General features: G+C 41.6%; 1 protein-coding gene across 4 annotated transcripts; it reads right to left on the bottom strand.

The window, feature by feature from the left end:
• Positions 1-1,622: 1,622 nt before the first annotated feature.
• Positions 1,623-24,168, bottom strand: creb3l2 (cAMP responsive element binding protein 3-like 2). 4 transcript variants are annotated; one of them, XM_041030071.1, is made up of 12 exons: positions 23,735-24,168; positions 9,686-9,929; positions 9,412-9,608; positions 9,220-9,298; positions 8,784-8,986; positions 8,195-8,341; positions 7,922-7,980; positions 7,350-7,418; positions 5,511-5,610; positions 5,117-5,246; positions 4,230-4,464; positions 1,623-3,836 (listed from the first exon to the last, which is right to left on the bottom strand). In XM_041030071.1, the coding sequence occupies exons 1-12, from the start codon at positions 23,831-23,833 to the stop codon at positions 3,761-3,763; spliced, it is 1,638 nt and encodes a 545-aa protein (XP_040886005.1). In that variant the 5' UTR covers positions 23,834-24,168; the 3' UTR covers positions 1,623-3,760. The 4 variants fall into 4 exon arrangements, with proteins under 4 accessions (XP_040886005.1, XP_040886003.1, XP_040886004.1 ...); XM_041030069.1 differs by having other exon boundaries at positions 9,406-9,608; XM_041030070.1 differs by having other exon boundaries at positions 9,412-9,611.
• Positions 24,169-24,366: the final 198 nt, after the last annotated feature.

The raw sequence follows: 24,366 nt of genomic DNA on the forward strand, positions 1-24,366 counted from the left end.
ATAATTTCATGAAACACACTGCATGTACATTAAATTACACACTTGTGTGCAGTCATTCTGGCTGATAATGTGATAACATCAGTTTGGTTGTGCGCATTTATCGTTGTGACAACCTTTAAGGTCAGTACATGAGAATTAAATTGTCAGTACAAAAGAGCAGGAAAAATCAATTTTTGTGTTTTTTCAGTCATTTTTAGATTTAAAATAATAATAATAATAATTTTATTGGATAAAAAAAAAGATGGCAGTGATTTTTTTTTTTTCATTTGACCCCTGGGGGGCAGGGGGGACAGTCTGAACTCCTGTTGCGCTGGATACCGTGGCACCCTAACCTCTGACCCCTAACCTTTAACCTTTAATTAGAAACCTAGATAATCTGTCTGGATTTGCAAACCATAAAACATGTTTGAGGTTTCAAAAGTCAATCAAACGTATTTGCTTCCACCCTTTTCATAACCTGCAGTATACCTGTCAAATCCTCTGATGTAAAATCTCACGGCGCGTGGTTTTCATCCTCTCAGTACCACAGGCTTTTTGGCAGCAGAGATGCTTTTCAAACAAAGCTTTTGGTTGATAAACGAGCAACAACAAAATTAGCTTGCTTACAGATCAGGTTTCAGTCAGCAAGCAATCCTGCCTGTCTGGGTTGTGTCTGATTTCCACGGAAATACCCAGAAGAAATGAACACAGTTTTATGAAATTCCACCATTTGTTCTGCAGCCAAATGCAGAGATGAAAATACAGATACTAAGTTCAGCTTTTTGGGCCTTTGTTTAAAAAGTCCACACACTTTGACTTGTTATATCACTGTTCTGACTTGTAGTTAGCTTTTAGTTTAGGGTTTTTTTTAATTGTCCTTAAAAATTAGCTGTATTTTAAATTTTATGAGACCCGAAACTTTCTCTGTGAGCTCTGATGAAAGGATTCTTCATTTATAATTAACAAGTTGTGCGCCTTAGAACGCTGGCAACCCTGAAACTGAGTGTGAAATCAGATCATAGCTCCTTCATTTATTCACAGACTCACTGTTACGAGTGTTTCATCACACATTTTAGAAAGTCTGCTTGCACGATGCACCATAGCTGCAGCGGTAGTGGAATTCATTGTTGCTGCGTTACTATGAGACTGGACTGTTGTGAAGCTGTGGGACTGTGTATTGTCTTGGGACTGTCAGAGCAATTCGCACTACTTGTTATGAAGCTCTGAGGCGGATCTATTTTAGGATCCTTGTCATTTTAGAGGAGATAGAAGCTCCTCTATAGACCAGCATGTTAACCATGAGACTCCTTTCTGTCCTAATGGAGTTTGGCCTTAACTTAATTTAAAGTTATAAGAAAAATGCTTTGAAGCCAGCAACAAATTACAATCATTCACTGGAAGAAGCATTTTTGTATGTATTTGTTTTTTCAAACCAGCAAATCCATTAGAAAAACACATATGTGGAGAGATACTGGAGAGACACACTGAGAGAGACATGACACGTGTGGTCCTCCATAAGAATCCAGCCCTTACAGAAGGTACCGTGATAATACCATTTTCAAAATGGCATGGTAAATTTAGTAATCGCTTTATCACTAACAATCCACCATGAACAGACCACACAGAGAAGTAGGAAATATGCTTTTACTAAGGAAAATACTTTATTCATTTGAAAGCAAAAAAGACAGAAGGCCTAAGTCAGGCTGACTTTACTCAGAAGCAACATCCAAATGAAATCTGATTTGGAAAAACGCTCTCTGGCTGCTGTGGTTTCAGACTTCAGTAGAAGAGGACTGTTCATGAAAATTTCAAAATAAGAATCAGTGTCTTATCTTATTTTACAGACTCAGCAGTGAGGAAGAAATTGTAGCTTTGGCTTCTTTACACTAAGATACAGTGGAGAAAATGCATCCTAACAACATACAGGTCTGACAGTAAATCTTCGATGATACAGCCACTGAAGCTTAAAATATGAGACCTACATATACAAATCTTATGTTCTCATCCCTAAACCGGGATGGGATCAATTTAAGATGGAAGTCTGATTCAGTTCTAAAATGCAACTTTCAACTATCAAATGGGCGACTGTTCCTATTTACAGTGTGCATGTGCAGAAAGTGAACAGGCCTCGTGTCTGGTTTGGTCTGTAACATACATGAAAGAACATGTTTCAGTAAAGCTCAGACATTTAAAACGTCACCTGTAAGACACGTGATGTGAACAGTTAAGACTTTAGGGCGAGTTGAGACAAACCCTGAAGCTGAGGCCTCTCATGTTCATAATTTATCAATCAACACAGGATCCAAAATAGACTCGGAATGAATTATGGATTGGTTCATAAACTACAGATCCCAGACACATTTAGACTTACCTATTTATTAACAACTTATATTTACAAAAATAGATACTTTTTTTTTTCATTTCTGGGAAGAAATATTTTTGGCAAATGCTGAAAAATAGCAGATAAAGACTCTTGGAGCTGACAGTGAGGGTGTGCAAATCGGGGATTAACGGTCCAAAGAAAAAAAAAGCAAGTGCAGGAGAAATCTGTGGTTCCATCGCACATTTTAAAAATTTCCATTCAAACACTTTTAAAGGAATAATTTGAAAATGGTGTGGTTTGCTACTTGACTGCTCTTGACTGATGCATTTAATGACCAAAACATCTCAAATACTGACTCCTGATTTGCACACAGTGACCGTCACACAGACAGAACTAAGTCCAAATGCCTGAAGCATTGCTCGCAGGGCCCCCACATATCAAATATGAGCATCTGGGGAAAGAATAATCCACTTTTTCTTTTTGCAAACATTCATTTTTGACTGGATTTCAAAATTACAGTCAGTATTTCCTGTGAAAAACTGGGAGTGAATGTGAATCTTACTGAAGCTGCCGATTGATGGGCCCACCTGTAAACATCCCAAATATGGTGTTTATAGGTGTGTTGACATATGTGAAATGACATTTGGTCTTCAACTGCATGAAAGCAGCTGATCTGCATCATTTAAAACTAAACAACATTTTCTCATTCTTTTGCAGTCAGTTTTTAGACATCTCTCAATATTCATTTAGAAACATCTCCGATTTTCCAAATGAGCACAGGAACCCCGACCTAAACCCTCGATGCATGAGTCAGATGTAGACAAATGAACAATATATAAAAGAATATAATAAAATAAATCACAAAAAATACAGTATGAACACAAAAAAGTATCAAAATGTGATGAATGCATTACTGGAATTGAATAAAAACATTTAATATTAAAAGAAATACAACTAAAAAGAGAAACAAACAAACAAAAAAGCTTTCTATAAATACAGAGGTCCTCGTCAGTGTCCTGTAAAAAGCCTCACGTCATATTTTAAGACACTTTCCACTGGAATAAATGCAACACTACAATATTCTCTAGATCTGTTTAAATTTATCTGAATGTGATTTTTTTTTTAACAGTGTTTCAGGCCGGGTCAATTAAGACAACTAAAACTGGTAAGTTGACTCATGTAAAAACTATTCAGTGCAACTTTTACTTCAAAAATTAAGGCAACCAGTGCCCTTTTTTAATCATTATTATTATTATTATTAATAATAATAATTATTATTACTATCACAGTGTATCTGATTAAGCAGAAATGGCAGAAAAAAATGACCTTAAATAATCACCAGTGGGAACTACTGTATGAGGTTTGCTCCAGGACACTGAACCATGCTCTAGAGGGGGTGGGGTGGGGTCAAAGGTCATCATGGGGGTGGGTGGGTATGAGGGGGTGTTGACGTCAACCTCAGGAGGTCTCGTTGACCGTTCGCTCCAGCTCTATCACTTTACTGCTGCTCTCATTCGCCCTCTGCTCCAGAGACCTGACAGACAAAACACAGAGGTGAAGTGAGACTGAGGCAACATGGAACAGTTCTGACCTTTAATTACATAAACAGCTCTGAGCCTCAGTCTGAAGCAATTAGGAACGTTTATTGATGGAAAGTCAATCAAATGGTTACAAAAATACACACACACAAAAAAAACTGACCACAAGGTGATGAAATCAACCACAAAGCTACACAAAATAACTGCAAAGAGACTCAAAATGACCACAAAGCGAGCAGCTAGTATCAATATCAATAACATTTTCTGTATTGATACTGGTGTCAATAGGATTTATAGCATTTACCAATCAAAACTGAAATTAGCTGCTTGCGTTTCCGAAAATGTTACGTGTATTTGCATTGATATTGGTGTTCGGTGTGTGTGTTTACCTGTGCAGGTCCAGCAGCAGGTTTTTCTGTGTCTGCGTATCATTGTTTTTACTCCTGAAAGGTGGGAGTGTTTCCACCCTGCCGGGCTCCATCCCCAGCTTTTGCTGCTCTGAGTGACGCCACGCTGCCATGACGACGGCTGGCGTGTCCTCCCATTGGTCGGGATACTCGCCGCCCAGACCGAGCAGGTGTGGCTGCTCGTCTTCGAAGGTTGATAACAGATTCCTCGACTTAACTGAAAGAGTAGGGGAAAAAAATGAATTTATTGTTTTTTATTTATTTTTACGTTTTAAAAATGTATTACTGTTTTTGATGAAACAGAAACTGTGCTCTAAACTCTTAACGTGATAATAAAGTTTTAAAACTTTGCAGACTGCACACACCCAGTGGCACTAGTTCTGTGCATAAGCACCACAGTCTCACACACAAATACACAATGTTGCACACACACTTCTTAACACTGTAGCACCATGTTATTATCAGCTGTTTAAAAAACAGTCAGGCCCGTGGGACAGGAAACTGAATTTGATTGTTAAGAAAATTATATCTGGTCTCTATTACAAAAGTGTGTGTTTGTTTGTTTGTTTGTGTGTGTGTGGGAGGCAGTGGAGAGGATGCAGCGAAAGGTCAACTCTTCTAATCAGTCTCTGTAGCTGTCACCGCCGCGCCGTAGGTGGAATCTGATTATTGGCAATGTTACACTGGACCTCCACAGTTTTACAACCGGGAACTAATGATTCATAACAATGGAGACAGTGGGACGGGTCAGTTTAACTGAAAACTGTGTAAAAGTGACTCTCATTATGTGTGTGTGTCTGTGTGTCTACGTCCAATAAGAAGTATGGTGTGAGTGCTGGAAGTTATAGTGTATAGTTGTGTGCAACTACCTGTGGCTGTGTAGGACTCTTTGACAGCCAGCTGTTTGGATGCGAGGCCTGTTTCAGTGATGGTGGAGCACGGAGTCAGACTGCTGGGGTAAAAGCTCCCCAAGAACAGAGCGAAACACAACACGACCACCTACAGACAGACAGACAGACAGACAGACAGAGAGAGAGAGAGAGAGAGAGAGAGAGAGAGAGAGAGAGGGGAAGGGTGGAGGCAGAAAGAGGGAGAGAGAGGGAGGGTAAATATGAATCACACAAAATGCTAAGCAGCTAATGTGCTAATGAATGATGGAAGCAGATGTTTCCAATTCAATATTTTAATCAATGTTTCATCACCACAATCTCCTGTTTGCATGTGTACACACACACACACACACACACACACACAGTATAGTACCATTAGGCATGATGATGTCTGGGTGCCAGCGACCCTGCAGGACTTGGGGACTTTGCCTGCCACCACCGCCTGCAGAGACTGCAGCTGCTGCAGCAGAGACCTGTGGAGGAGCGCACACACAGGTTAGGCACGCACGCACAAAACAACACACACACAGCTGATAAACTCTACAGATGCACTCAGGTGGGAAACAAAATAATACAACAGAATGATGATGAGTTAAACTTTAAAATGAAGAAACATGTTCTGTTTTTTTAGATTTAGATTTTTATATACCTACTGTATTTATGTTTTATTTACTTTTTCGTGTATGTTTTCCGTACATTATCTACAGCAGAAATATTGTGTGAAGAGCAGAAATTCTGTACTGCAGAATAATTTCATTGGTTAGTTGGTTAATGTCCCTCTACAAGACCAGGGCAATGAGACGGAGGATGGAGGACCTGACTGAGTTGACTTTACTCCACTGATGCAAATTCTTCATCTTCCATCCCTGCACACCACTATCTTTTATATATGGAATACAATTAATATTTAATTATAGTGGTGTGCATAAGAAAGAACAAATTTACCCGTGTTTGTTCAGTGTTAATGTCTCTTATTCGGCATTAGTCAGATTTTCCACTGAGGTTTTATTCTGCTGTTTGCTTCGCTACAGAGGCAGCCGAAGTCTCCCGACAACACAAGCACACCAGCATAAATACACACTCTCTCCCACACACACACGCACATGCACATGCAACTGGTTCATTTAACTTTTAGACAGTGACAATAAAGCCCACTTTAACCACTGAGTGCAAAACAAGACCTAAAACAGCTGTGTTCCATTCAAGTCAGTTATACTTAACACACTGCACTCTCTGGGTATACCACACACACACACACACACACACTTCGCCCATGCATATCAAGAGCAAACAACACTGCCTATTTGAAGCAGCTTGAACGTTTTACATTAAAATAGCCTCATGATTATGCATGGATGCAAAATTGCAGCTGAAAGGATCCACAGGGAGCTTTTGATTCAGCGTTATTTGCAAATAATAAAATTCACTGAGTGTTTCCCGACACATGATCCCCGCTCCTCTCAGCTGCACTGTGCGTAATAAAAACAAATGCCTTTAAAGGGTTTGTCAACAGAAAGCCAGGATGTGTGGAGGCAGGCACACAGCTACAGAGGGACATTTTTAGGCCTGGACGCCCACCTCCCAAATTTCCTGATGTTTTGATTGTCACCATTCTTGAGTCTTTGTGACTGACAGGAGTCAAACTTGTCATCATTCCTGAAGCTCATTCATCTGTGTCCTGCCTGACAAAAGCTGAATCTATAAACAGTTCTTGTCTTCTCCCGAAATACTGTATAAATCTTTGATCAGTTCAAGGGTCAGATGAACCAGGCAGCTTCACATTAAAACTGAGGCTTGGTAGTGAGTGAATCTGATTAACATCAGGGAGGAGCAATGAAAAACTATTGGATTACCAGGAAAGATTTGAGCAACGTGGAGGCAATAATATTAATCTTAGAGCTAAGACACATTATGGTGACGCCCAGGGAGGTTTTCTGATTCTAAACAAGATAAGTTCTCATTTTTATCAGGAAAGACCCTAAATTTCTGCATTATTGATAGAATATTTGTGCCTTGATTTATACCTGTACTGCTGACATGATACAGTTCTGTAGGAAGCTATAGAAGTTTCAGTTATTAAACTGTCTTATATGTTGTCTAAAGCTTTTTCAGTACATGGAAGGACCCCTACTGTACCTTAAACGAATCACACATGAAGTGAAGTGTATGAATATGTGTGTGGTGAACAGCACATTGAGTGTATTGTTCTCACTTGTTTGTACACTCCAGAGTTTCCACTTTCCTGCGTAGTTCGTTGTTTTCGTTAGAGCAGGTCTCCACCCTGTGGTCAGACAGGAGTACTGCAGGGTCAGTGACTGTTCAGTTGTCTCAGCTCAATATGAATTACATTTGTCTGGCATGACAAGACAACTACTATATTCTCTCAGTTTTTTTTTAATGCTGCACATATTTCAGACTTTTTATTTTCATTAAACATTGATTTCATATAATTTAGTTTCTCTTTGTTACATTACAAACATCTGCAGATCAGATTAGTTTACCAAACAGAAGATTATTTAAACACTTTACAATATAAAATTACTTTATTTCTACAATGACAAACAAACAGTAATGAACTACGAAGAAATCTAAATGACAAACATAAATAAACTGGACAGAAATCAAAACTCAGCTTGCTCATAAAGACAAAACCTGAAGAACCAGCAGTAATTAAGTGATACAGTATGAGGATGTGTTTGTTTCCTGCAGAGTGATTCAGTTTTTTTTTTATATCTCAGTCTTTTGATGATGATGAAAGGGATGAAGAACAACACAAGAACTTACTTCTTCTCCAGAGTGTCCATGTACTCCTTCTTCTTCCTGCGACTCTCCTGAGCTGAAATCTGAAAGAGACAGAGAGAGAGAGAAGATGAAGGAAAACAATTATTATTGGAAAGTAAAAATACTTTATTCATCTAAAAAGTATGACAAGTCTAATGGCTCTAATTCAAATCATGGAATTTTAATAGATAAGTACACTGGTACTGAATATTATTTTTAAAAAACTTGGATGTAAACATCTTGGGCTGATAAATGGGTCTAGACTGTAGTTTGTACCTTGTTCTTGATTTTCCTGCGGATCTTCTTCAGCGCCTTCTCCTCGGCTTTGGTGAGCGGCAGTTTGGTGGGAACAGGGTAACCTTCAGCCACCAGGGTGCGACGCTCCTCCTCAGTCAGGATCAGCGGTCCAGACCCCTGCAGCTTCTACAGAAAGGAAAAAAATATAAACAAGAGATTCAATCGTTATGACCCAGAAAATGTTGTTGCTGATTAATGGAACAAGATGATGGATTACAATGCAGAGGAAAAGCTCATTATTGGAACTCATGTGGCAAATGTTTCTCTCTTTGCTCCAAATAAGTGGACGTCTAAAATATTAATGATGTGGTCTCAGATGCCTCGAGTTACGGAAATGCAATTTCAGGTGGAGACTGATTTGAATGATCACTACAAAAAAAAAAATGAAAGAAATCCACAAGGAAAATGCAGTGATTTCTTTTAATGTCAGCTCTGGTTGATTGTGAGATAAAAACATCATGTCACACAAACTTATGCAGATGTAGATAAAACTGTTTATTAACATTTATAATTTATCCATAATAGAAGTAGTACAGAGTCAGGGCTTTGATCTTGGGTCTGTACTCACGTGAGGAGCGGTGAGCAGAGGGGAGTTGGACAAGGAGGAGGCAGCACGAGGCGACACCTTCAGGCTGGCCTGGGATGGAGAGGGGCTGGTGGGGGAGGTGGGGCAGGAGAGGCCGGGCGGGGCGTGGACGGGGCTCTGGCTGCCCTCTGAGTCACTGCCGTGGGAACTGGGAGGAGTGGGAGGCATCTGCAGAGGCTCCAGACCTGAAACACGAAGTTAACTGATTAATTTTACTGTTAATACATCTGTGCTTTTACTTAAGTAAGAATCTCAGTGCAGGCCTGTTGTTGTGGAGTGCATTCACATTATTGTATTACTGCTTTTATTGTGAAGTGAATGACATGAACACTTCATCTCAACTCCCATGTGAGGTCTCTGAATAAATGGCCAGCAGGGGTCCTCAAAGCTTCATGTGAAGACAGAGAGAAATTCTGACCTTTGGGGGAAAGATTGAGAAACTGGTCCACTTCATGAGGTTCCAGTTTAATCTGAGGGATGATATTCTCTTCTTTTATCTATAAATCAAAAAAGGGAAACAGGAAGGAGAAGGTGAGACAAAAGAGACAGTTACTAACAATGGAAGAAAATGTTGTTTTTCCATCATGAGTCTCTGGTCCCTCACCTTCACCTTGCCCTGGTTGTGGCTGCTGACTGTGGTCTGAGCTGGGGTGGCAGGGGTCCCAGCAGGGCCCTCAGGTGCTTGGGGCCCCTCGCTAGAGGCCAGAGACAGGGAGAGGGTGGGGAGGAGGGAGGGAGTCTCACACAGGAGGCTGTCAATAGGTTCCTCCTGCTCCATGGGCCACTCAGCTGAATCCCCATCTGACTCTGCTGCAGAACAGATGACATGTTAGTGCTTCTGTGTCTCTTTGTGTCTTTCAAACGCTGAATGACCTGCGCCTCACCTGCTTCGCTGCCTTGCTCTCCGGTCAGGTGCGACAGGGGCGACTGTGGTCGGCTGTCACCGCAGAGAGAGTAGCTGTGCTCGGCCGTGATGTGAGGGGGAAGAGGGGACGACGGGGACAGGTCACATCCGTGCTCGCCCTCCATGGCCTCCACGCCGTCCCTCACCCCGGAAAGAAAGGGGTCGCTAAGCAGCTGTCCCAACAAAGCATCCTGGGACAGGTCGTCGAGGAGCTCAGAGAAGTGCTGCACAAAGGATAGAGAAATTACTATGAATAATTTTATATAAGGAGACAGACAGATAGACGATTATATCAAGCTTACTAATAACACTGTAGTTAGGAGTCTGTGTCACACAGTCTGTAATTACAGACTGTTAAATTTTTTTATTGCCACCTTTCCTTGAAGTTTTCCCGCCGCTCACCCTCTGGGAGCACGACAGCAGCCAATCAAAAACTTGTAAAACTGTCTTTAAGACAAATCTGCCCACCAATCAGTGTGTTTCTGTCTGTGTGATTCTCAGTGTGGTGATACATTTACAAAACACACACACATAGGAGTTTACAGGCGATTCCTCCTCCACCCTTAACCTCTTCTTTCACCCCCCGCCCTTGTCTCTCCTCCTCCTTCCTCCACATTCCTGCGGTGTCATTCTTCTCTCCTGCTGTCTGTGTTTTTACCTCCATCTCTCAACAAGGTGAGTGTGTGTAGATCTCCCTCTGTAATCAGGTGTTATGACTAGCATAAACAAAAGGCAGCCAAAGCAAAGCCTTGGTTGTGATGTGCTGATAACATACTGACATATATCTCCTGTATATGGGAAGGGGGGGGGGGTGTAAGGTACACACAGCTGGACTTTCTGAGAGGAAACCTGTGGATGAGGCCTCTACTGAGCATTTAGCAAATCATCATGTCATTTACATTTTATATAAAAATATCCGCACTACGGCTGCAGTAAATGTTTACGTTCACTGTCGATTAATCTGCAAAATTTTTTTCTCAATAAGTTGATAAATACTTGCTATAGAACTTGCTATAAATCACTCATATTCTTAATCATTTTTGTGCCACACTGTGGTCTGTTCTTGCATGTAACACATTTTTTATTCATCTAAACTAAATCATGTTTACACCCATATGCCAAAACCATAACAATATTTTTTGTCTGTGTCATGTTATTCGGGCACAGCACAGCAAATTTATCCACACAGGAATCATGAGTTTTCAAATGCATGAATTTCAAACAAAAAGATGACAAGATGAAATGTTTCTTTGTTCAGTCTTGTCCTGACTTGAACTCATTGCATCAAGGGGAAGTGAAAAACTTTAGATGTAACTTCGAGTTGTGTTACCAGGAAGAATTCACCAAATGTGTCCACCGAGTCTGTGCTCAGCCAATGAGAAGGAAATAAAACATTTCAACTGGACAGACATGAAGCTGAAGACAAAAAAAGGTTGTTCTGCTGATTTAGAAAAGAAAATCTACAGTCTGTGACACCGAACAAAAGACGTAAGACAACAGACGTCTGGTTGGATGGATAGATGGATGAATTGAGAGTGAAATCAAGATGGAGGAAGGGAGGAAACAGAAGGAGGGCGGACGGCTGAATGCCAAACATGTGGCTTCAATTACAGACAGAGAACTTCCAGCATTTTCTCTGACCAACACTCACACTCTTCACTTCATAAACACACAGCACACTCCTGTCGCCGTACGCTGCCCTAAATGGCCTGATTTTCAGGCCTCTGTTGGTGTGTGTGTGTGTGTGTGTAATACAAACACTGACAGCATACAGTGAATCCATTCAGGCTGGGGGGAGGGGTGGGGACATTTCTAACTTTGAGAATACACATCAGTGTGTTTCCCTGAAAACAAGCCATGGTATAAAATGATATGAATGTAGTGATAAGTATGAAAGTGTGTCTGTGTGAATGTGCCAAAACCCATCACATCGCGGCAAACATTTACAGTAGTTTACATCGTGTTACCTCCCCTGAGCGTCTCCTGGCAACAACAAAATCTCCACGGTTACCGAGAGCCGTCTTATACGTCAAACTGTCTCTGATATTATCGTACCCCTTCAGGTCTTTGTGAAAACACACACACACTGACAGTTCTCTGTGATGATGATAGTAATTATAATTATAATGTCTAAAACAGAGCCTGCTGCTTTTTGCAGTTACACTGAAAACTAAGAATAAAAAGCTTTAAAACAGGACATTTGCAGATTTTAGGTTTTTACATTTTCAGGCCTAAGAAGACTTGAAAGAAAATAAAGACTGGTTCAGCTCAGAAAGAGTAAAAACCTTCAAGAAAAAGGGCGTAGTTTTTTTTTTACGGAGGAGTAATTACATGCAGAAACCACATTTAAAAACAAAACCAAGCCACATTTTGAGGGTTCAGATCTGGTTTTCATGACCTTTGACACCACCCTTTTCTCTCTGCGGCTCAGTCCTGCTGCTCCCTGCTTTACAATACAGCAGGAAAACTAAAATCACCTAAAATCATCTGAAATCTGGACACAAACAAATGAATAATCCACCCGACATAAGGACACAGAAAGGAATAAATCCTCCTCGTCTTATTTAAGAACAGGAAATGGTTTGAGGTGCAACTCTGCCTGCATGAAAACAGAACCACACCAAAGAAACAGTGAGGCTTTATGGACTCCCTGTCATTGCTGCATTTGGAGCGTGTGGTTGTGGTTGTGTGTGAGTGTGTATGAAAGAAAAAAAAAAAGAAACAGAAACACGATGCAGGGGAGTTGACCAGGCTGCAGGATCAGTCACTGGCTGGGTGTAACTCATCACACACAACAGAAACCTCTTTGTCTTTGCAGGCCAACAGTGAGGTGTTATTTAGGGCCGACAGTAACTCTACACTCTCCAGCTGGGAAACAGAACGAGTCGAAGCCCAAGTGGAAAAACTGGGAGTTTGGGAGGTTAAACTGGAACTAGGGCAAAAAAAAAAAAAAAATCAGTAGGTCACTAATTCCTCTGAAGGAGAAGCAGTGATAAGAAAGAGGTTATCCTCATATTTTACTGAATAATATTTCGCCTGTGTCACGTAGAAACAAGCAGAGAACATTGCTGAGAAGGCAGATCGTAATCATTTAATTGAAGCCACAATAAAGTCTGCGGATGGAGCAGGAAATGCAGAGCGATTACCACAAGCAGCAGTGTTGTGCACAGAAACCTTGTGTTATGCAAAGAGAGACAACCCTTTCGTGAACCCCACTTTAAATACCAAACCTTTGATCTTAATCAAATCAGAGAAATGCTGATGAAGTGAAAACTGGGTCAGACGTCTGCTGAACAGAGAGCAGATTTGGTCTTACAATTAGCTAGATTGCTATGGCACTGCAGGGACTGGCTGCAGGGCAGACAGTGACACTCCACTGTGAAATTCCTGGAATAAAACGTGGTTTTACAATTAAAAAAAAGAACAACAGTGTATTAGGAAATAGTCATAGTGTAACAATTAAAGTGCACCCGCTCCAGATGGAAGACAAAGCTTTGCTTCACAGGACTGAATGAGAATGTGAAGGGGGTGAAACGTTTTTGAGGTTTAAGTGCAGTAAACAAAATGATCTATCATAATAATTGTCTTTGGCACCATAACAAGTAACGATGGGAAGTGACAGTTTAACAGCTTTTACAGAGTTCGTACAAACACTCAAGTTACATCCAGTATTAAGTATTGTAAGATTAAAAAATAACTTGCATCAAAAAGACATCTGTATCTGTTTTCTCATCAACCAGCAGGTAAACCAGCAGCTTCTGAAAAGCTGGGGAAATCCTGAAAAAAAAAACCAACTAGTTACCAGGCATCGTAGCGAGCGATAAGGCTCGTCAATAAAAGCCTCGACAGCTGTGTTGGGTCACTAGTTAGCAGCTAAATTAACGGTCTGAGAGCTGGGAGGGAGGGAAGGAATGTCCTCTCAGGTCTGTAATTCTTCTGTAAAGTAGGATGTGTGTGTGTCTGTTTTAACCCTTAATGGTCAGAATTTTAAAGAGCTAAGAGGGGGAAGAGGAAAGTGTGATGATGTAACACCTTCCTCCCCCGAAAAGCCAAACCAGATGTGGGAGAGAGCACACTGGAAAAAATGTCTGACAACACTAAAACACACACACACACACACACACACAAACCCACACAGCCCTAAGGGTCATTATCTCGAGTGTGTGTCCAGCTGAGTGTGTGTATTTGTGTGTGTGTGTGTGTGTACCTTGCCCTGGACTCATCTGAGTGTACTTTTATTGATGACGCACAGCCTGGAAACACTAATAAAAAGGGCAAACACACACACACCCACACACACACACACACGAATTTATGTTAAGATAAAATGTTAAAAGCTCATTAATAAAGGTTAATTTCTATAATCCATTTTAATACGTTTTTAACTAAGTGAACATTGGTCCATTGTTCTGCAGCTATTTTCCAGGGGATCACTGGTCAAACTCTCCACTGGAGCAAATTTTCAAGTGTTTCGATGGAGGAGGATAAATACCAGCCACAGTCTGGCAACCAGAAATCTGATCCGAACTGATTCATAAAATATCAGTAAATGTTTTCTTATATATTGATACAGTCATTGGTTTAAAGTCAGAATTTACAGCATTTTGTTTATATTAGTAAACTCTAGTAGCAGTAAACTCACTCACTCACTTTCACTATCGCCCTGCTAATTTAAATGTTTGCTCAAAGGTATTTTGGCACAAAAGAGGTTTAAATGTCATCCATTCAACTTCTGGCCCATCAGAGACACTCGTAAAATCCAGCTCGTCCACCTTCTCGAGCCAGTTCTCAGCATTCTGGTCAAATTCCCAAAACACTTAAAGTGAAAATTTGCATATTTTAAGCTCAGTTTCTGTACTAACCGGGCTGTCATTGTTAGCATTCAGGAGCGGACCCACTCCTGCAGCTGTGAGGCAAAGTGCAGCAAGGAATGCTAACAATGTGTGTGCAAGCTGCTTCAACACTTAGCTGAAGAACATGTGCAGATACTTCATCAAAAAATGTGCTTGTTTGCTGGAATGAATAATTTGTACTGCAGCTATTTTAGAATTTAGAATCATCCACACATCCACGAAAAATAACTAAAACACAAGATTTTCACACATATTTCTTTGGTCATCTTGAAAAACGTTAAACCAACTGAGCCACAATCTGCTGTTCACGCCCACAGACTAATAATCAATGTATGTATAATCAAACCCAAACAAATTGAACCATAACAAGCCAACACAAACCAACTAAGGCCAAAACCACGAGACGTTTGCCAGATTTCAGCTGAGATAAATGTGATAGTTAACAGGACCATAAATCACTTCACATTTGGTGGAACAGCACCGGGCTTGAGGCTGGTAGGCCTGGCTGGGCTGTGGCATTGATACTGTGTCAGAAAAACAAGACAAATCACAGGCCTTGGAGGGCTTCTGCTATCTAGGTCTTATCTGGAGGTGTGTGTGTGTGTGTGGGGGGGGGGCTGAAGGAGCGAGCCCAGCACCAAGGCTTCATGTCTGGACTGTGTCAGAGGACTTGTAGGATGCAGTTTTATGCACGAGACCATCATTTTTAAAGAACTGCTTAAAGTTTACTCCATGCTCCTCATGTTTGGGTTTTCCCCTCCTGTGTGTTTACTTCTGCTAGTTCCCACATACAGACACACAAACACACATTTGTCTCATTGACATCATCTCTTCCATAATGTCTGATCCCAGCCACGAACAATCTCCCTCGAAGAACTGAAGCTCGGCCAAAATGATCTCGCTTCACAAAAATGCCCTCGTTCCAAGGGGGGGACTCGAGCTGGTTCTCACAAGGATAAGACTACAACACAGACTCTCCCTGACCCAGATCCCAGACATCTATCCCAGCTCAGTTTGCCAAGACTACGGCAAACTGAGTGCACCAGGAAGAAAAGCAAGATAATAACGGAAGAGAGAAAAGAAGAAAAGAATCTCCTACAAGTTTTCCTGAAATGATTTGGTCTTTTTCATTATCCGATGAATCATAAAGTCTATAAAATGTCAGCTGGGAACTGGGAAATGTTTAAAGGTGACTTAAATAATTAGATGATTATCAGACACTTCAACATGCATTTTCACTATTATCTGACATTTTATAATAATGCATCTAAAAAAAATCATCTTATTAATTAATAATCATGTGTTGCAGCCCTAAATAAAACCCAGACCTATTTTTGGAGAGCTCTGAGGTGGATACTTCATCCACCCAACCCTCAGGGCAGACTTTCTTCTCTGAACTAGGTCAAAGGTTGGAAAGACTCATCAGATATTTAGATTAGAGGTGTATCTTGGAGAGGAATCAGATATCAGCCAGTCTCTGTTTGATTCAGCAGACTTTATATCACATGAACATCCACAAAAGGAGTTAAATTAAATATTATAGATCTGCTTTGATATGTTCATATACTTGACGTATTTCTTTAATCAAAAATGTGAAGGAGGCGGAGTGATGGATAACGGATGTAAACAACAGGATGTGAGAGAGAAAAGCAGTAGGCGTGACATCCAGCAGGGCAGCAAGTGTTTACTCTCCACCCACAGGCGAGGACAGGAATACACATACATTAACACACACACACACACAACATCTGAATGTGACAAAAATCACAGCGGATCCATTACAAAACTGTTTCCAAGCTTAAATGTCCTCTTCCTGTGTAACGCCCTGGTCTTCACTCTCTCTCTGGATTCATTATTGTTCCATGATTGAAGAGAAAAAGGCCTTAATGTCAGTGTTTATGCTGAGCCACGGCAGGAAATGTGTTATAAATAGGAAGTGTCGCGTTCACAGGGTGGAAAACATCCCGAATCAAAGTTCAAAACTGTGAGTCAGCTCTTATCTGAAGCCTGCCGTGCACGTGTGTGTGTGTGTGTGAATTCGTAGCACAGAGGAACAGAAGTGGCCACAGACTGAGACGATAAAGACAAAAACAGACCTCCAACATGACAAGTGGAAAAAGTGTCTCCCTTTCTCCCTTTGGGTCCCTCTTCTGGTAAAATCCCGCCCCCGTCCTCCCTCCTGCCTCCTGGAGCGATTCAACCCCCAAAACACACACAGACACACACACACACACACACACACACACACACACGCAGTAACACAAACTTACTCTGTCACACTGACCGATCACCCCCACACATACAAACACACACTGACCCTCCAGATGTTACACAACGACTTTACCACACTGGTACAGGCAACAATATCAGCTTGGAAATACCTGTATTTTAGGCTGTTTCATACTGATAATAGCTGGATAAGGATAAGACTGATAGTATTCCATTATAAAAAATTAAAAAAAAATTTCTTCTTATCAACGAATCCCATGAAAAGACCTAAACAAATAATAAATTGATGCTGCTAACTACTGTTACACACACGGGCCATAGAGCTCCATCCAAATATCACCAAACTACTATTAGTCCATCTCTAGAGTCCAGCTGTTCTCAAACACATCTGTGAGACGCAGCAGAGACTCTGTTTATGTCAAACACAAGAACAACTGTCAACTATGTCTCTCATCCTCCCTCTCTCTCTCTCTCTCTCTCTCTCTCTCTCTCTCTCTCTCTCCCTCTGTCTCTTATCCTGATCTCACCCTCTGTGCATGCTTGTTTAAAACTGGGTCAACACACACACACACACACACATCAGACACACACACATGCATAACTTTTTCCACCTCTCCACTGTAACACTGACTGGTCACCATGTACCATTACACACACACACACACACACACACACACACACACACACACACACACACACACACACACACACACACACACACACACACACACACACACACACACACCTCTCTCCAGCTGCTGCTCAACAAGTGAACTCCTTCACCTCTTCTGCTCACACTCAGAGTTTTTCCTTTTGCAACACAGACTCCTTCTCTCTTCTTCCTTTACATCAACTCTCTCTGTTTTAAATCACTTCAGCTCATTAAGTGTCATCACTTCAAAGTAGTGTCTGGAAGTGAGAAGATTTGGGGCTTTAGCTGAAGTTAAGCTCACCTAAAGTTCCTTCTCTTTGCATCTTATCTGCTTGTTTGCTGCAAGACTAATCCCCCAAAACATCAGTTGCCAAGATGAGTAAAGATTTCTTTCTTTAATTGAGGGATTCCTTCCTCCAACTCCTGCAGGATACTGGGTAAAAACTGGGTCAGTGCCGGTCTTGCAGAGAACCCCATAGCGAGCTTCTTAATCCTTGGAAAAGGCAAACACTCAACGAAACTTGTTTGGACGCGCCGCTGATCTTAATGCCTGTGTTAAAGCAGAGCTCTCAGGGGCGGATGCTTGCCAAGTAGAAGAATGCTTGAATGTCAAGTTGCATGGATGAATGGTCTTGTTCACGTCTCCCCACATGAAAAGGTTCATGTGCGAGAAAGGTGCGATGAAGAGTTTCCCTTTTACGGGAACGCAAACGGGCTGATATTCGTCACAAAAGGTTTATAAAACTATCAAATATTGATATATTTTTTTAATCTTAGCATCTTCACCTGCTGCCTGCTCCTGCAAGGCATTACTGCTAATTGCCACCACCCTGCTGAGATAGAAAAAATAAAGGAAAAGGGGATTTGGCTTTTCTTTGCTGTCAGGTGAATTGAAGCAGCTGTGGCCCCTGTGTAGAAGGAAGTTTAGATCCTCAACAGTCTAATAAACAATGTGAACAGAGGGGACCAGAAATGACTAAAATGCCACGGAAAAAGAGGAAAGTTAAATAAAATGTGTTAAGACTAAAACTCCTTATGAACTTATCCTCTTTACAAACGCTGCCAAATGTTGCTCCAACACACAAAACTACATGATGGATGAATATGATTGTGTTTTATTCTGCATTTCTAGTGAAAACCCCAAACTCTTCAGAGACACCAGACACGCTTGAAATACTAGAGAAATTAGGGTGAAACATAAAATGATGAAAAAGACAGGGTGGAGTTTTCCCATCAGAAAAAGAGGTCAATAAAAGATGGACGAGCCATTAGTTCAGAGACACAAGAGTCGAGAACAGCAACGCGGAGGTTAGGCAGCGGTTTCTAAGGAAAGTCAGGAGAAGTTTCTGGCATCTTAGACAGGAGCCGACTCGTCCCAACTCTCTGCTCACCCCGGGGGAGTGATGGATGAGGAGGAGGAGAAGGTGGAGGAGGGCTGGAGAGGGGGGTGAAAGGTTAACTACATGGTGGATGGAGGGGTTTCTGTCTTAAACTGGTCCTGATTGTACACTTTGAGCCGTGAGGCACGATGTAAGCTGCAGGATCTATAAAAAAACAGATGAAAGTTGAGTGTGTCTCACAGCTCGCACACCTTACTGTTTAATAAGCAGTTTACAGGCTTTCAACTCTTTGATGTTTAATACCTGAAATACTGAAGCTTGTGCAGGAGGCCTGAAGTCTAAACCCACTGAAATTCTGTTGATACTGAAACTTTAAAGCCTATAACAAGGATATTATTTTGATTTTATCTCTCTGTAAAAAAGACAAAAAGAGTTTGGTGCATTTCACCCGGCTGCTGCTATATAAAACTGCCTGCAGGCTCATTTCAGGGCTGGATGTTTAAACCACTGAGGCAGATATTAAACCCACACCCTGCTAACCACACACACACTCACACACAATCATTTAAAACCTTTATGGTGCCTAAAGCAAAAGAGGGGGGGGGGCAATGAGGAACAGACATATAGAATCAAGAAAAGAGAGAAGGGTAGAAGGAAGAGACAGACAGAAATACAGACTGAGGGATAAATTTAGCTTTGCCTCAGAGAACGAAGGCTCCTGTGGATTTTCCATAATGATCCCTCACACTCTTGATTACTACCTTCGCTTCACTCTCAAATGGCTGCCTGCAAAAACCAAGGCCCGAGTCCACTTTCAGAGTCAGGGGAGAAGTTGCATCAGATTTAAAAAAGAGAAAAACGTGTCCTTCATGTCCATGTGCTCAACACGTGTGGCTTACTGTCACTTTCTAAAGCCAAAAAGAGGGAAAGTCAACAAGGTGGCTTCAATTAGAGCAGCGTCAGAGACAGATATTCGTTAAAGTCACGAAATATTTTATTCTCATCAGGCTTCTATGTAAAATTTCCTCAATATGTCACATCATCAGCTTTCTGTGTAAAGTTTTCCCATTTACAACCTCAGGATTATCGTAAACTAAACCCACTGCCCAGCAAAAGTTACTTTAATATCAGGTTATCTACAGGCAGACAGGGAACATTTGTATTTCACTGTGTTTATTTTGATTTCTAACAACAGACTCTACGACCGACCTGAAGATCCGGCACCACACCTGCAGTAATAACACGGTGTCTCATTAGCGTACACAGGTAGGTTCTCTTTGTCAAAACTAAAACCTGACTTACAGATAGAGGCTGGTCTGGTTGTAATATGTAAAACTGGAACGTGTGTAACACTACACACAAACGGTGGAGACACACACACTCGACCTTTGATTGACCATAAAATGTGACCGGTTGTGAAATGATGTCGTCATTTATCAGATCTGGATGTAAAACCGGACTGCTAAGTGTGTGTGTGTGAGTGTGTGAATGTCCACAGCCTGAACGACCGTCTCTCTCGCCACACACTGACACTCATGTTACAGCAGACACATGGGCCATTCAGACAGAGACAGACACTGGCGAGCAGGATGCCCTGCCCTGACGGAGAACAGGCTCTGCACTGTGAGCACTTGCATCAAGCTGCTTACCCTCAACTCTGTGTGTGTGTGTGTGTGTGTGTGTTTGACTAAAGTAACTCCATCCTGAGTGTGTGCTGAGCCGCCGAAGGCTTCATGTATGTTAATAAAGGCTTTGGATTACAGCTGGTGTTAGATTTATAGACAGAGGTGAGTCTCTATGTGCAGGTATGCAGCACATTATGTAAGCAGACACATAGCTGCAAAGCCCTGGAGCATGTGCACAGCAAATATACTATTTTCCACTGCACGAGTGCAGTGCAGGGAGTACACCATGTGCTGAGCAGCAGGCCAATACGTTTTGAATGATATGAGCAAGTATGAGCAAGTGCATGAGATGGTATTGAAGTTTAAAGTCACTCTCTGATTCACCTGACATTTATCTCATACGGCCCAGTCCACCTCTGATAGGACAGATATACTGTGCCTTTACTGATTACTGTACATTTACACTCATTCTATAACTGATCAGTGTTATATTAGTTGGCTGGGGCCATTTTTAATATAATACTACGTCTCCTTGTACATTGTACAAGTAGATTTTTGAGGTAAAGTTTGGATTCTTCTAAACTGGATTCTTTTCCATAACATTTAAGGTTCATTAGACTCAGGACTCAGCGTGCCTTTCGATTTTTCCTTCTTATCTGCATTTGTTATGACCCTTAACACTAAGGAGAACCTTTAACCCTTTGTTTAAAGCTAGAGTATGAACTAATACTGTAAATACTTTTGATTTTGACTTGACTCACTGATTGATTTCACTTCCTATTTCAAACTTGTTTTCCATGTCGTACACACATACCTGAAATATCTGCTACAAATTTACTACGACGTCAAAACGGATTGTTCCAGTCACAGGTGAGTGGAGACAAAAGAAGGCGGCTCGTCTCCACCTTTGCAATGATTATTTCAGAACCTGAGGAACTTGATTATGATTAAAAGCTTTGACACAACACAAGCAGAGAGTGAGATGGGAGCGACCTCTGAATGACGGGAGAAGCAGGCGTTAAGGTTGAGGATCCCACACATCAAGCTACGGCCTGAGAAGGTTTGCATTGTCGTGAGGAATCTCAGGTCGAGAGAGACAGTGACAGCGAGACCCCGACCCACAGCCGGGGAAGAGGGACAAAGACTCAACAGTCTGTTTCTCAAGCTGCCTGAGATTCAAACACTACAGTCTTGTTGGCTTTCACATGCGCACCCCCCCCCCCACACTGAAACACACACACACACATACTATTCATGCTTTACTATATATGGAATATTCACTGTGCTAACAAGAGCATCTTGGTGCTGCTTCTTAACACAACCTGGCCTTTATGTGTTGGTATGACGGTGTGATGTGACTTTATATTTGACACCAGGCACCTTTTCAAACACTTGGGGGAGGGGGGGGGGGCATACACCGTGTCAAAAACCAAACAAACTTATTTTAGTTTGGAAACTGAAAAATGAAAATCATTATCATATGAAACCAAACTGAATCCAGACTAATCCTGATGGTTAGTTTTAAACCTTAAACAATAATTTACAGATGTCGCCTCATTTGGTTCCTGAGTCCACTGTCGCTCTTAGTGCTTCGACATGACATTCAGTTCAGTTTATTTCTGTAAATTTCAACAGACACATGATTCAGCAGCTCCTGAATTTAATCTCATCACTTAAAACAAAAGTTGACTGACATATTAGTCGACAAAATATTCCTGTGACAGACAAAAGCATCTGGTGTGATACGCTGTAGACACTGTAGCCTCAGGACTCATTTAAAGGACCTACATTCACAGGCTGAACACTCTGAAGCTCAACCAACACAAGTCTTTACCTGTCTGTTGGTTTTCCTAAAAGAGCTAAATGCCAAAGTGTGTGTGAGTGTGTGTGTATTGTCTCAGTCACAGGCCTCAGTCAACCTCCATGGCGTCTGATTCCCATCCTGAAAGCCAGCTGGATTTTTCCCTGTAAATCCAACCATCGTCTGCACACACATACACACACACACAAACGTTTGTGCACAAAATCACGCTCACACACAGCCTGCGTCTCACTCTCACCCTCACACACACTCTCCTCTTGGCCCACAGTTGCACAGAGAGACATATGGCTGCAGCAGCAACACACACACACACGTCAGGTTACATAACTGAAGGCAAAAGGCCAGGGTTTGTCCCACTGAGAAGATGATGTGTGTGTTTTACCTATTTCTACTTTAATCTGCTATGTCTGTCTTTACTATTACTGGTACACAGACACAACCAACCCTCCTTCTTAAACCAAAGAAGAATCCTACATGCTATAATCTTTCCTTTGGAAGTTAACGTTTCTGCTGGATTTATAAAACTCTTGGGTGGCTATGGTCTTTTTCTGCAATAGGTCAACTTTTCTTCAAAGACACTTTCCCCCCTGATCTTTCTCTCTGGGTGTTTTGTTGTGAAGGAAACCCTGCTGTTGCTGTACCGGCTCATTAGCCAGATTCATCCACCTCAAATGGATTTTCAGTGTGTGCAGTTCAACAAGGTCATTATCAAATGTTTTAAACACCCTGCTGAGCACAGGGGAAGGAGTCTACCCATAACTGATGGTTAACAAGGCACCAGCTCTTCTCTTCAACATCTATCACGCATTGTTTTCTTGTCAAACTTTAAAATGATGCATATTTTCTGAGAATGGTGAGCCCATCAGTGCCAGGGGGGCGGACAAATGAAGAAAACCCCAAGGACCCAGAGCTGGGATGGGACCCTAAAGCATTCCAAGCATAGATATGTGATTATTTCAGACCCCCCCCACCCCACCCCCACCACCAAGCACAGCAGCATCCCTGGTCATTACTAATGGAAAATACTGCACTGCACACTTTCTTTGTGCTGCTCTAAAAAGTCCAGACGGAAAGTATTTTCAACATGGTAATGTTAAATATACACACTTTAATATCACTGAAATTAAAGTTCATATAAAATGACACACATGGTAGCTGAGATATAACCTCAACAAGCAGAAATAACTTTAAATATTCTGTGTATAGTAATTTTATGTGTCTTTAAACAGAAAGAAAAATTAGGAAAAAAGAACAATTACTGGGCTGAGAAAGAGTCTGACTCGCATCCTGGACCCCAAGGCTCAAGTTGTGAATGGAGAGCCGGGCAACACACACACACACACTACTCCCCCTCCCTCCTGTTTACTAAATCCTCGTCAAAGTGAGATAAAGGCGATTATATCCCACTGAGAAGCTGCAAAGGCAATCACCAGGCCCTGATCGATCACTCACACATGTTCCTTCCCCACACCCTTTCCCCATCCATCCATCCCTGATCGATAACTTACATTGGTGTAGAGCACAGAGTCGATCTCTCCGGCCTCAGACAGCTCGCTGAGGTTCCTGTCCCAGTGTAGGAACGGTTCACTACTGTCCAGGATCTCCATAGTTCCGTCCACACAGACTCTCTCCGGCCTTGTGGATGTTGTTTTTTTCCCCTCCAGCAGCAGCAGCAGCGACAGAAGAAGCAGCGGGGTTTTGTTGCAATGCAGGTCAGACTGGAAACCAAACTCCTGCTCCAACTCCGGAAAAAAAAAGTTCCCAACAACTTGTCTAAGTAAAGGAAATAAAAAAAACCAACCCCCACACACAGACACACGTCCAGCTGCTTTAGACTAAATGTGTCAGAGAGATGCAGCGGTCAGAGTCAGGCTGAGAGTTGGTGTTGTTGTTGTTGTTTATCATCTCCTTTCTGATTCAGGATCCACAGGCAGTTTTCAGCAGCCCCTCTTTGCTTTTCTTCCCTCCTCCTCCTCCTCCGCCTCCTCACAGCCCGGACACACAGGAATGCATGGGCGGAGTCACAGAAAGAGGAGAAAATATTAAAAAAAATAAAGAAAATAATGAAAAAGAATTAACTGATACCCATAACGACTGTTTACAAGCTTTAAATTTTATATAACAAACTGGAATTAAAATG

This window comes from Toxotes jaculatrix, chromosome 22, assembly GCF_017976425.1.
Source record: "Toxotes jaculatrix isolate fToxJac2 chromosome 22, fToxJac2.pri, whole genome shotgun sequence".
Taxonomy (NCBI): Eukaryota; Metazoa; Chordata; class Actinopteri; family Toxotidae; genus Toxotes; species Toxotes jaculatrix.

Coding starts and splice junctions, on each gene's coding strand:
- creb3l2 (XM_041030068.1), bottom strand. CDS start 23,833: ATGGAGATCCTGGACAGTAGTGAACCGTTCCTACACTGGGACAGGAAC. Junction 7,419..7,921: donor ATGGACACTCTGGAGAAGAA/GTAAGTTCTTGT, acceptor GTCTGACCACAG/GGTGGAGACCTGCTCTAACG. Junction 4,465..5,116: donor AGAGTCCTACACAGCCACAG/GTAGTTGCACAC, acceptor CTACTCTTTCAG/TTAAGTCGAGGAATCTGTTA.